Source organism: Eurypyga helias, unplaced genomic scaffold, assembly GCF_000690775.1.
Source record: "Eurypyga helias isolate BGI_N326 unplaced genomic scaffold, ASM69077v1 scaffold5301, whole genome shotgun sequence".
In the NCBI taxonomy this organism is placed as follows: domain Eukaryota; kingdom Metazoa; phylum Chordata; class Aves; order Eurypygiformes; family Eurypygidae; genus Eurypyga; species Eurypyga helias.
Genome location: NW_010228804.1, coordinates 30 through 14,227, shown reverse-complemented (window position 1 = coordinate 14,227; position 14,198 = coordinate 30). Strand labels below are relative to the sequence as shown.

The following is a 14,198-nucleotide window of genomic DNA, read 5'->3' as shown; positions in this document are numbered from 1 at the left end:
GACACCACTGAAAAGATGCTGGCTCCCTCCTCTTCGTACCCTCTCTTCAGGTATTTATATATATTGAGGAGATGTCCCTGAGCCTTCTCCTCTCCCAGCTAAACAGTCCCAGCCCTCTCAGTCTTTCCTCATAGGAGAGTCCTTCAGTCATCTTTGTGGCCCTTCACGGAACTCTGTCCAGTATGTCCACGTCTTTCTTGTTCTGGGAAGCCCAGACCTGGACACAGCACTCCAGGTGCTGTGACCTCACCAGGGCTGAAGGGGAAGGATCACCTCCCTCGACCTGCCAGCAATATTCCTTCTAATGCAGGACTTCTAACTGCTCTTCTAACAGTCTGCAGGTCTCAAGAACACTATCACCACCAACAGTTTCAGTGAAGTTAAGACCTGAATGTTGTTGATGTTTGAGCTACTTTATCACAAGCCTTCATGTATTTATCTCAGGGACAAACGTGTTGCAACTGTAAAACCCAGAGATACAGAGAATATATGATGATGTATCACTAACCTGAACACTGAACATAGGGGTTTTTTTAATTGATGTCAGACTTATTTTTTAATATACTTAAGAGCTCAGAAATACAGTTCCTGTTCTCACACTTCCACCACAATGGGTAAGATTAAATTCCATTAAAGGGACAATTAAAATTAAATTACACTTGTTATTCTTTTCACTTAAAGCCAAAGTAGGAAGGGGTTCTCAGGGCTCTGACAAACATATTGAGGACAAAACATACCCTTTCTAAATGAGAGCTTCCTACTTTGTGTTTAGACAAAGTTTAATCATAAAAGGCACATTAAAGGGCAGGTACATTTAAACCGTCACCAGGAAGCAAGTTATTTTGAGAAACACATGCTTCTTTTTGCATTTATTTTTTAGTTCTACATAATGGTTTTCAGTGTGGATTCAAATTTTCACATTAAAAGTCACTCTTCACTCTCTCAGTACGTATTCTGACTTGTATTTCAGTCCTCTCTGCATTGCTGCAGTTTAGCAAGTTATTTATGGATGTATGTGACTGATTTCTGACACCAGTTTGCTTTTTACTTCTGATTCCTTCCAATCAAATATTTCCTATCCTTTACTCTCCTTTTGTCACTGCCTTCTGACTACTCCCTATTTTTCCAAGAGGAGATTTAAATGGCATTTGACCACTTATACCAACCTTTTATTGCCTCCACTATCCATCATTACAGTGATATGAACACAGATGATGGAATCATCCAAGGGCTAAAATAATGACCTTCCCCAAAACCCAAACAACTGTTTCCTGCTCTTTTGCCTCACCTAACAAATATTCCCAGGTCATTTAGGAAGGTCAGTGACAGAGTGATCTTATTAAAAGACATAAAAACATTGTTATAAGCTATATGGATAGTTCTAGAGGTTTTACTGTGTTTCAGGAGATTCTGAAATAATACTCATTTGTTACAAAATAATGTACCAGGTATTTCCTAAGAAGTACTGGATTTTACAGGATTCTAGGGAATGGAAGCTAGAGTGCTATCCTTTATCTATCACTCCAACCCCACCACTTCAGCTCATTCATACCACACTTCTTTAATCATTTTAGAATATAGTCTCACGCTCACTATTTGGCAGTTTTGTCTGTTTACCACATCGATGGAAATTGAAGCAAGTCTTTCCTATACAGGTAACCTGGCTATAAATTAAGACTTAAAAATCTCATTAATAGAAAGATGTGCCACAGTTAGTAACATAGGCTACCTGCAAAGTCACTGGACAGAGCAGCCACCATTGATGCATAAACTTACTATGCATTTTTACAACATATTTCTATTAGTATCTATTTTATCATATCCCCTTCCCCTGCATCATATCCCTTGCCATCTCCATGGTTATCAGAGTCCATCTTTACCAGTTCTTTTAGGTGCATCCCTTAGGAAGTCAACAAAGAATGCATCAGTATCGGGATCCAGCAAAGCTTTTGTTTGTTCAAATTGCTCCTTAATGAGTTTTGCCACAGCTGTTTCAAACCATTTTACATCTTCTGAGTTTGTGAAACGATCAGCAATAACACACTTACATTCATGCTTCCACAATTTTATCAGTACCTATATATATAAAAAATACAAAAAAGTTTTAAAAGGTATTTCAAATTAGGCTTGCAAAAAGCTGTGCCAATTTAAAAGCTATGTTTTTACTTATTTATTTATCTTTCAATCATATTAACACTAGAAAAGAAACAGTAGTATTTTGGGGTTTATTCAGGGGAGAGGTCTTGAGCTTCTCATTCTTCTCAACAGCATTGTAAGCTTACATTCCACTAACTGTGCGAGATGCCTTAATCTAGCATTCCAAACTGGAGCATATTTCCAAATTAGGATTTTATTTCCCTAGCGCTAAAACCATATGCATACCTGTTAACATATGTTTATGCACTGATAAACCAGTTTTTTAACTGGTCATTATGTAGAAGGTATTTCATGAAAAACACAGGTGTCACTCCCAATACTATATCCAAAGCAGTTAGGAAAACAAAAAAAATTTATACGTGTTTATAATATTCCCTCTCCAAATTCAATACACCTTTAAAGTTCTTTGGTTCAGTTGCAGGATGGAGAAGGAAAACCTGCCATGATCTTAATCCTACACTACACTACACAGTAGCAGAAAAAAGTACTCCCTGAAGACAACTTGTTTGAGCACTTTGTACAAATGACACATACTATGTCAAATCTCAGAACCAATATAAATTTATACAATCAGATTTTGAGGAATTGTTTGTTATACTTCAAAAGACATTAATTGAGAATATAGATACATATGATCATCTTCGTGCTGCCTATTTTTACTTTCAGAAATTAAAATAAACTCTAAAATTTAAATTTTAGATGTAGTAGAATTCAGGAGTTCAACAAGTAGGGAAGTACATTAAACATGGAAATGATTATATAAGCTGAATGTATAACAAGTTTTCCATGATTACCATAAACATTGATTTTCCAGAACTTCATGATTCAGTGCTCAAAATACAAAATGACTTTTCCTTAAAATAATTAAAAGAGAAACGATGCATAAAGTATTGCGCTTTTCTGGAAGAAAGGTGGTTTATGGATGGAAAAAAAAAGGTCACTATGACTCATTCCTACTTCTTACTTTTAAGCCGTAAGCCAGAAATCATTTGTTAGACAGATATTAGGCAGTGACTGAAAACCTCAAGACACTAGTGGAGAGGGGGGAACTATTATTTTAATCATTACGTATACATTTTCATTGGGTTAAAATAAGCTCATTGCTTCTCATAATTTTCTTTGCTCACTTCTCTCGAACAAACTAGCACATCAGTAATAGAACAAGCAGATAGAAGCAAACCCTCTTCTGTCAAAAGAAGTGCATTTTGTTACAGTTATGAAACAATTTTCATTTTAGCTGGCACTGTAAAAGCTGGACTAAAACTTCTTTGCCTCAAAAAAATGCTGAAAAACTTTTTAAATCAGAAATTATATCTTTCTAAAGCCAACGCAAATGCCAAGATCTAGACTCTTCATCCTCTTTGTTACACTAATTACACACTAATTATAACAACTGATGTGCTGCAGTTACCTTTGGTTCATTGATCACTTCTGAGGTAGCGTTCAGCATTCCTTGCCAAATCCTTGAGAGGTCTCGAAGGTTGAAGACATAATGAAACTTGGCTGGTGTAGGCAACATTTTTAGCTTGGTAATCTGCCACAGTCTGCGTGTCAGTGGAACTAATTTGGCTACTGTTTTCTTCACATCTTCTGAAAATCCCCGCTCACTACAGTAGTGCCCTTCTCCAATTACACCTGTGAAAAAAAAAATTGCCAAATAAAAGATTTTTCTAAGACATACTAGACCAACACCAAGAGCTGTGATCTCCTATTATTTCTTTTCTTAATCCCCAAAAACTTTTCTAATTTGTTGAAATGGCTTTCCAGTCTCTCCAAATCTTGATTCATAGAATCATAGCATGGTTTGGGTTGGAAGGGACCTTAAAGACCATCTAGTTCCACCCCCCCTGCCATGGGCAGGGACACCCTCCCCTACAACAGGTTGCTCAAAGCCTCATCCAGCCTGGCCTTGAACACTTCCAGGGATGGGACATCCACAACTTCTCTGGGCAACCTGTTCCAGCACCTCACCACCCTCTCCGGGAAGAACTTCTTCCTGATGTCCAATCTAAATCTACCCGCTTTTAGTTTAAACCCATTACCCCTTGTCCTGTCACTACATGCCCTTTGTAAAAAGATGACCCGCCCCAGCTTTCTTTATAGCCTCCTTCAGGTACTGGAAGGTTGCTACAAGGTCTCCCCAGAGCCTTCTCTTCTCCAGGCTGAACAAGCCCAATTCTCTCGGTCTTTCTTCACAGGAGTGGTGCTCAAACCCACTGAGCATCTTCATGGCCTCCTCTGGACTCACTCCAACTGATCGATATCCTTCTTATACTGGGGGCTCCAGAGCAGGATGTAGTACTCCAGGTGGGGTCCCATGAGAGCAGAGGGGGGAGAATCACCTCCCTTGACCTTTTGGCTAGGCTTCTCTTGATACAGCCCATTCTGCCACCAGCTCACTGGGTATTAAATCTTAATTAACTATCTGTTAAGAATGTCCTTTTGTCTACCAAAATAGCTTCCACAGCCTTTCAGTAGCCAATCTCTTCTGTGAGACCAATATGATCCTGTTACTTGTGAAAGCCTAGTCAATAGTCACTCATTCTTAGCACTAGTAGCCCCTTAGCAACTCTCCAGCATTGTCACTAAAACTAGGAAAGGTCTTCATGCCATTCTTCCTCACACTCAGATTCAGACTGGACTTGAGAAATTTCCAGACTGATGAAGTTGCAGATGGGGAGTGATTACTGAAGGAAAATGTACTGGTAAAAAAATCAGTGGCAATAAGCCTCAATTTGAAACACAATGTTTATAAAATAGAGAGATAAAGAAAAAAGAACTAGCATTTTCAAAAATGGGATGGATACAAAGATAATTTCCCTTTACCAAAAATTTTGTCAATGGAAGAATTAGATGGCAGAGTACAGTTGAATACAGAAAATTGTCTCTTGAGCCTCTGTGGAATGTCATTGCGACCTCCCCCAGGGTGGATCATGGCTGCCAAAAATTGAATGTCCACAATGTTGGTAAATTCGCCAGGCTTTTCCAGGTTATACAGTCCATTCTGTTCCATCAGCTGCCTAACTATCTCATTAGTGACCTGTAAAATAATCAAGTGGTATATAACAGAATTTTACACACAAATAAATGAAATACAAAATATACTTATGGACTTGAAAGATCTAATAAGGATTATACTAATATTTTCTTCCCCAAATCCCTGTATTTGCTTCAGGAGCAAAAAGCACTGCTAGGAATAAGCATACTTAGATTGTCCTTTTTATTGGTAATATCTATGGACAAAAATCCTGGGAGTAGAGAGGAATCCCTAGCTTAGAATTAATCCTTCATACTTTCATAGAATCATAGAATCATAGAATGGTTTGGGTTGGAAGGGACCTTAAAGATCATCTAGTTCCAACCCCCCTGCCATGGGCAGGGACACCTTGCACTAGACCAGGTTGCTCAAAGCCACATCCAGTCTGGCCTTGAAGACATCATGATTTCCAATGCTGTTGCATTGGAAATATTTCTCTCTTTTAACACAAAATTTCCAGTTTGTTCTAATCAATCCCAAACTGATGCATCTTCACATGGTGCATTTGCTACCAAATGTTTTGATGAAATTTTCATATGTAACAATTGCAAACGTGGATTTTCAAGCTGCAAATGTAGAATTCCTTCCATACAAAAAAATGCCACATTCCTTTCCTTAGCCATAAATGGACCCCCTGCTTTTCTGTTTGTCCAGCTGAAAACATGCCACAGACAGTACATTATGCAACTACTCCAGAAATTCTAACACTGGTTTCCAAAGCAATACAATTCCAAACAATCTTGCCAAGGTACATTATGATTATATCCATTTTTTCGAAATCAGAGAATTCACTTCTTAGATCTCAGCAGTCACAGTATTTTAATTATTGTCCACATAGCCAGTTTGCTCTCACAGTTTGTGCCCCAAAGGTTTTTTTCTTTTTTCTTTTTTTAATTAAAAATGAATGTTGGTAAAAAACATTATTAAAATTCTACAGGCAGGTTTTAAGGAGTACTCAAATTGCTTCTTGTAGTCAGTATATTTATTTTCAATTAATTCATGGCAATATAAAACCAGATGTGTTTTTTAAAAAGACTTTTAAAATTAAGCACTGCATATCAATTCTACCTCTTACTGCCTGATGGAGATGAGAAGCCAGTTTTACAGTGTAGCAAGGAAAGAAAGAAAATATCTTTTGCCTTCTTTTTTCCTCTTTTACAAACTAACCTGATCTCCCCATTCATTTATTACTGGCATATTCACATCATCAATGAAGACTGTCATCTTTTTGCCTGCAGGTGGCCCGTAAGTTGTGCCCATGCGCTTGTCCACATAACTTTCTATTGTACGCTGTTAAAAAGCAAATATTAGCATAGTTACAAAGAGCCCTTGCTTTCGTACATGATTTAATCATTTAAACATACTGATGGTTTTGTTACACAGAATTTTACTAAGGAAGGTTTAGACAAAATATCTGTTGAAGGTAATTGCATTGTTCAACCAGAATGTCTGAAATTCCATGCTATACAGCATTAGGTTGGTATCAGATATAAAAAATTGCTAGTGTATACAAACATGTCTAACAGTTTCATAATTTTGAAACCATTTCAAACTTTCCATTTTATTCATCAGCAAGAGTGATGGTTACTGGCAATAAAGATTAAACTAATAATCTGTCAGATCTGAAAGATGTGATTCTTGAAGACCTTTCCAGCAGACATAAATGTACGTCATAAAGGCATACAGTGGTCATTAAACTCACATATATAAATAGACTTGATGAAATAACTTTTCTTAATGGTAGACTTAGCACTACTTTTCTTCCTATCATCTTTCTATTGCTCCATTCCTCCTAAGGTCCAGTTTCTATTTATTCTATACCAAGTGAAAGCTCACTTAACACATAGTTTCTTTTCTGCAAATCTAAATATCTGCATTCTTACACTGTGTCTAGGCTCCAGTACGCTGGTCTAGTTCTTACACAAGTGGCATCTGGACAAGTTTAGAATGTCAGAGTGCTTTAAGAACACATGTATTGCATTGGTTTACATTGTTGTCAGAGATAGGCTGTTAGACTTCCACATCGACTTCAGATGTCTTGATCATCAACAGACTATCATCTATCATCAATAAACTTGACATCTACTTTTATAAATACCCAGTATTTATAAGTACCAACACTAGTTTTTGTTTCTCTAGCCCAATCAATAGAAAGAAATTACTAAGGAAAATAAGACCAAAAATTACATGCTTGTATATCAAAAACGTTAGAATTTTCTACTATGCTACAAAGACAGATGATAGATGATGTATCAAGCTTATAGACAGCACTTCTGATTACAGCACAGACAGTGATTCTGCTTGGCATACCAAACCCCATGAAAAATATTTCCCATATATATTGCCAGAAGCTTGATGAAACTTGAAATAATTCAAAATAACTCAGTACAAATTTGTACAGGCAACACAGCTCAAGATTTAAGCATTTGTAGTTCTATTTAGAGCAGCTGCACTGCATGTGTTACTTTTTAAATGAGTAATTCAATTTACTGAAATTTAAATTGCAGACAGCACACTTTTTATGACAGATTGTTGTGGATAGCACTTACTTTACTCACGGCTTTTAGTGATAACTGAGGGAAGTCACTGACAACTCTACACAATTAGTGAAAACTGAACATATTTGACATAAAAACATTAAATGTGATGAAGCAAATAATATGCATGGTATTGTAAAAATCCAAAAGCAACTCCATAGCTACTGAAGTTAAAAGGAATGTGATTTTTACAGAACTTTTTTAAATCACGTGTTAGGACACTTAATCCATTTGAGCAAGTCCTTTTTTGCTTTTGCACTCATTTTCAATTAAAACACTTTCAGAAGCATCCGCCTGGCAAATTCTCAAAACAATCTCTGAATCCATTCATGTTGTATTAAAGACTGAATGACTACTATACCTGGAAAATTAGCGGGGTAGTTGCAGATGAAAAATTCAAACTCTTAGCCATGTGGCTTTCAGGGTTATATTTTGACATAAAACCTTTGATGATAACAGTCTTTGCAGTTCCTTGCTCACCAATTAGTAGGACAGCCTAGACAACGACAACATTGAAATAAGATGAAATACAAGAGCTGGTTGTCTTGGCAAAGCCTCAGCAAGCCCATTTAGCTTTTAAACTTAAATGAAACTACAGAGGTAATGTAAAGTGAATTTTCAATAAGGGAAATGTGGCAGCAGAACAGTTAATATCTCAGACTACTGCAGGGCTCACAAGTTAAAAATACTTGCAGTTAATGGTCATAACAGTCAGCATGATTTAACTAACAAAGGAATAGATTATTCATAAAAGGAGTAGATTATTTGAAAAAGGATGTACCATTGAGAGCTTCAGTATGTGAAAGATATCAATTGCTGCTGTTATTTTCCATATGCTGCTTCTGACACAGTTTTGGTGAAGACCAGGTTGCATAACCTCAAGGTACATAAACTCTGTAACTGCCCCGTGTGGGTGGAGTTCTTATCAGCAGAGTCTGGCACTCTACTGCCTTGAGTGTTGTACTTTCTCCAACAGCTACATGAAAAAATTACTTCTGTTCTGACCTGATCTTAGCTGTAATTACAGTTATTTCCACCACAGAAAGCATGGGTGAGGAGAAGATAAACACTGGAAGCAGTGACTATCGAAGAGTTCAAGCATATTTGCATGAATGTAGCTCCTGGAATCACCATTTTATATTTAAAAAAAAAAAAAAAAGCAGTTCTTCCTTTTCAATAACTTAATATTTCACTTGTAATTCAAAAACATTATCATGTGTACTGTTAGCCCTTTTTAGATGTGAAATATAGAAAAAGTACCTTGCCCTGTTTCGCAATGGTTTCAATAAGGAAATCCATTCTCACATTGTCAACATTAGGCACAAGAATGGAGCCATACTCTGGAGTGCTGTTATTGGGATATACATACTCTTCAACACGTGTATTCCAGTGCATCCAGTTACCTAATAATAAAGAAATGAAGTTAGTATTTTAGAAATACAAGGCTGGCTTTGTTTTCCGTTGTGCTGACTCATCTGTCAGTGCCTCACATACAGTAATCCCACTGTAAATTCAGATCAAAATTATAGAAACATATAATCATAGAATCTCTTAAGTTGGATCTAAGAGGCTTATTCCTCTTTCCTACAAAAATTTTGACATAGACAAGGCTTGTCTATTTTTGCTCACTTGGCAATTCATTGGCACAAAGTCCATGCAGCTTTCTGTAGCAATACATCCACATTTTGATTTCTCACTGGAAACAGGGAAAAAGCTTTCTACAATGTCACCAGTAGCATGTAGCTGTAAAACAAAACTTTCTAAGAAACACAAAAGAAGGTAAGCTACAAAAAAACTTCTGAATTAATTCTCTAAAAGACACAAAATTTTAGAATTACTTTTAGGTTTTACCCCATAGCACCCAGCTGAGTTACTAACCATCAGATGCCACATAATAATCAAACATGGTATTTTCACTGCCTTCTGGGACACAGGGAAGATCAAGTTTTATTGTTGCATGGTTTCGAAGCCAGTGCTCCATTTTGCATCTGTCTTCCACTTCTAGTAATGCTCCCACACTCCACATAAGAGAGAAGATGTATAGCCTTTCCAAGTATTTTGGAGTCAATTCCCCTCCTTGCTCCTGAAGTATTGAATTAGATTTTTATATTTAATAGCCTGGAAATTCTACTTGATAATCATTAGTAACATCAGGTTAAAAGCCTACAGTCACGTTTAAATTTACTGACGTCTTCAGCAATGAACAAACTGAATCAGTATCAAATAGACAATAAAACATAGAAAAGCACCTATAAATATCCTTTTTAATCACCTATTACAGCATTTTATCTGTTTAAGTTCCAGTTTATAATCTGATAAGAATCCACAAAAAAAAATAAGAAGGAAAACTGCTGTCTGACGCACGCTACATGTCAGTGCTTAACATCAAATCCAATTATGAAAGGCAGTCCATCCTAGCTATTCTTTTCCAAAGAAAAAGAAGGTGTTCCTTATTATCCTTCATTTATATTCCAGGTCATCAAATAATTTCTTCTCTACATAATGACATGACTTCAAATTATTTCTATTAGATTAAGTACATATAAAAAAATCCACACTACTTTACCTTAGGTGGAATAAGGCCTTGCAGCATATTAATGCTCTGCATAATCACAAAAGCTTCCAACATCTCAGTCTTGCCTTGCAGAGACTGAATGCTGAAGCGGTATAAGTCTGGGAATGACGAAGAATACAGCTGACGTAGAATTTCAGCTTCTTGGAAGGAATGCCTTTTCAAAAACCCCTGTTACAAAGCATGGTGAGAAAATAAATTGATTTCCCAATGCAAGTCTCAGTAAAATCAACTCTCGTAATTCAAAAGGTTCCATGAGCATGGAAAGTTGATTTCTCTGGGGGAGGGCTCAGGTTCCCTGCCTGTTGGGTAGGGTTTGGCTAGCAGAAAGTCAAACTTCAGCCAAGTATGCATAATTTCTACTGGAAGTTAAACATGAATACTGAAGAATAAAAAGCACTTTACAGTTTTCAACAACCCCAAAATAATTCTTTCCAAATATTTTTAATACCTTAAACAATGGCTGTTTAATGTAAACAACTCTGAAAAGAAAGAATATTGTATGTATTGAACACAAATTTAATGTATTCTGCACAACGTTAATTTATAGCAGTGATACAGATTAACCCATAAACATAAGTTATGATTTTAGGGAGTATGTCTCTGGTGTGTGTAGTGTTTTTATTGTGCATCTCAGTATCTGTAATGATGAATAGCAACACCTAATTAAAAGTACCTATTTCTCAAGATGATAGAACAGGATTTGGTCTTTGATGCCTTTAGCTCAAAGTAGTAACCTGCTTTTTTGAGTTATCTGGAAGCTTTCTCTCATCTGTGTGGCAAAATGCTTTTCATTTACATCCCATGAATCTATTTCCTACATAAAATACACTCATTATCAAAAATACTTGCAGATTCTTCCCCAAAATTCAAACGGAAATTTGGCACAAACTGAAATCAAATAAATTCCATTTAAACTTAAGAAAAAACTTTTGTTGTAGTTGTTGTTGTGAGGTGGTCAAGCACTGGAACAGACTTCCCAGGAAGCTTCTGGAATATCCATCTCAAAACTCAACGGGATACAGTCCTGAGCAATCTACTCTAGTTGACTCCACTTTGAGTGACGTGATCAACCTCATGATCTCCAGAGGCTCCTTTCAACCTCAACTATTTTGTGCTTTTGTGATTGTTTTCTACGTTTCTACCTTTATCATCTTTTGAAACCATATCTTTTACTGGCCAAAGTAAATAAACTCTGGGACTGATTACAAGTATATGAAAAAGCTTTCTAGAAACAGATAGGAGGAAAACAAGGTACTAAAGATTAAATGGCAGAACTACTTAAAAAAGATATCTGGAATTTCATAAGCTGTTCAGAACATATTAGGAGTAAGTAGAAAAGTTGGCAAGATGTTTCTGCTTTAGAGGAGGTTGATGAGTAACAGATCAAATACTTCTGATAATTTTGCAAAAACTGCTTAAGCAGCATGTTAGACAAGAACAGTGATATGAATAAGTTTGAGATCTATTTCACTGAATTTGGAAGTTGATTACATCATGATATTACATCCCAATAGGCTGTTATATTTAGTTGTTTATAAATTCTAAGGATGGGAAGTCTGAATATCTACAACTTCCTGAGCTATCTGTATTTTGGTTTTGTTCAAAACTTTTCTGAAATATCAACAAATACTATGTTTCATTCAGCATCCATTTAATCTACTGAACAACATGAATTTAACATTTACCCTAACTGCTGGAATATGTAGTATATTGCACTGCAAAGTAGATTTAAAGAGAGGTGTACTGAAAGACCCATCAAGATATTTTATTTATGAAGCAAACCAAATCAAACAAAAAACAAATAATCCTATTGGCTCAAATGATAAATAACTATACATTGCATTTTATAGGCAATTTTTTGGGGGTGGGAGGAAGGGAGGTGGGAAGGGTTGTTTCATGGCTGAAATGAATGTAATTTGCTTTGTGTCATCCAAAAGCAGGGGAAAAAAAAATAAGGGGGGTGGGGGTGGGGGGAACCACACAAAACTCACCATGTTTATATTATACTTTTGACTGTTGCTACAACAGAAATAAATTAAAAGCATAAGGTTACGCATTAAGTAAAACTACTTTCATGCAACACTTACTTTAAAGTGAAGAGGTAAATCATGACTGGTAAGGCAAAAATAAAATGCTTTTCTTTGGTTTTGCTGTCTTTGCAGCTGAATCTATAGCTCAATTTAAACTGAAACATTCAAGAAGTTATTTGCAAATTAACCGATGCAAGGAGGCAGAGCTGTGAGAACTCAACATCAGTAGGTCCTATGCAATGCTATAAGTACAGAAAGGAACAACACAAGTGGAATCTCATGGGACCCACTGTCCTAGATGCATAATCTACAATTTCCCAAGTATTCATATTGGTTTAAAAAATAATACATTAAAAAAAAAGCCTTGCAGTAATATGCATAATGCACTTGTGTCTACTGCATGTATTTGCATTGGTAAAACTCCACTAGCAGCCAAATTTTTAGGAAATTCATTAAACTCATTTTGGACTTGCAAAGAAACCTTTCAAATGAATTAGTGATGATTTTCAAGTGTTGCTAAGTAGCTGTGATTGAACAACCAGCTGCATATGATTTAATATGATTCCAAAAGGGAAAGGCTCTAGACACTACTAGAGAAATATGGTAACAACCCTCTGCAGCAACCCTTAGTCTTTCACAAGCAGCAAACTTCCATAGGCAACAAGTCACAACACACGGGTGCCATTGTCACAGGAGGGAGTCTCTGATGGCAACCACACTTAATTGGCTCTTAATTGGTTAAGGTTAGGCTGGGTTCTGATGCCTCCTCTAGGGTATCTTCTTGTTCCTCACCTATTCTCGGGGCATTATACCTGACCTGCCATTTCAGATCTGCAGGTGGAAAAGAAACCTCACAACTGTTGCCAGAAATCACAAGTTTACAGCCTTCCTCATCCTGACAGTTTCTGTTCACCAAAGCTTTGAATGCAGTCTCTCACTCTCCGTTCCATTACAGGGTGAGGGACCTTGAGTCTCCAGTGTCCCTGCAAGGATCCTGCTGATCAGTTTATCCTCCCTGAAGGCATACAGTTGGTCTTACCACTTCCCACAGCTCCTTCATCTGATAACTCCATGCCCAGGGAACACTTCCCCAGGGGGGTGTCCACTGCCTCCAGCCCCAGGAAGAGGCACTGGGCACCGCCTGCCAACTCAGGGCTTGGACAGCAGCGTACTGTCCCTTGACTTCTGTCTGTGCTGAAACCTCTAACATGCCAAGGCCAGTTGCTCCACGTGGCGCCACAGGCTGTGAAAACCATGTATAAGAAATCTGAGAATCATACAGAGTAATCATTACAAAAGGCTTCTTCAGCTCCTAACATCTGAAAGCTAATATTAAGCCAACTGTATTTTCATCTGGATAGTTAAGCAACACTGTCTACATGAGCAGTGGTTTATTTTCCATGGGTATTCTATTTGATTTGGAAAATGAAATCAGTGAATGAGACTTTGAAACATTCATTTTAAAAATTATATTAAGAAAAACTTGTTAATATGATACTTTGTAGAAAGAAGGACAGTAAAATGCAGTCTATCATCTCATAGTAACCTGTGAAGCTTTGTTGATTCTGCAGACAGGGGATTAAATATGCTGCAAGGGCCTGGATGATATTCTAATTTCATAAACAGGAAGATCAAATTATTTCTACCCTAAAATTAAAGTTTAAAGCCCATATAAAAGAACATTAATTTGAGATTATACAGAAGAAAGGTGTATTAAATTGGCTTTCAGGAAATGGTAATAAAGAGATGCTCTCTGTGATCACAGGAATCAGTGTCTTAGCCAGAAGGAAGAAAGTTTTAATTTTTTATCCTTATTAGACAGTCCATGATTCAACAAAGAAGATATTGCCAACAAAATATTC

The 14,198-nt window shown here is 36.7% G+C and overlaps 1 protein-coding gene across 1 annotated transcript in view; it reads right to left on the bottom strand.

Annotated features, from left to right (window-relative positions):
* Nucleotides 1-13,579, bottom strand: part of LOC104515966 (dynein heavy chain 5, axonemal-like) — a gene marked incomplete at its 5' end in the record, with an annotated part of 55,575 nt that extends 41,996 nt beyond the window's left edge. Inside the window, 9 exons of the mRNA XM_010160144.1 lie at nucleotides 1,881-2,076; nucleotides 3,569-3,792; nucleotides 4,984-5,197; nucleotides 6,362-6,484; nucleotides 8,093-8,227; nucleotides 8,992-9,134; nucleotides 9,610-9,814; nucleotides 10,298-10,474; nucleotides 13,376-13,579. Coding sequence (XP_010158446.1) covers nucleotides 1,881-2,076; nucleotides 3,569-3,792; nucleotides 4,984-5,197; nucleotides 6,362-6,484; nucleotides 8,093-8,227; nucleotides 8,992-9,134; nucleotides 9,610-9,814; nucleotides 10,298-10,474; nucleotides 13,376-13,579 — 1,621 coding nt within the window. The remainder of the gene's footprint in view (nucleotides 1-1,880; nucleotides 2,077-3,568; nucleotides 3,793-4,983; nucleotides 5,198-6,361; nucleotides 6,485-8,092; nucleotides 8,228-8,991; nucleotides 9,135-9,609; nucleotides 9,815-10,297; nucleotides 10,475-13,375) is intronic.
* Between the last annotated feature and the right edge of the window lie 619 nt (nucleotides 13,580-14,198).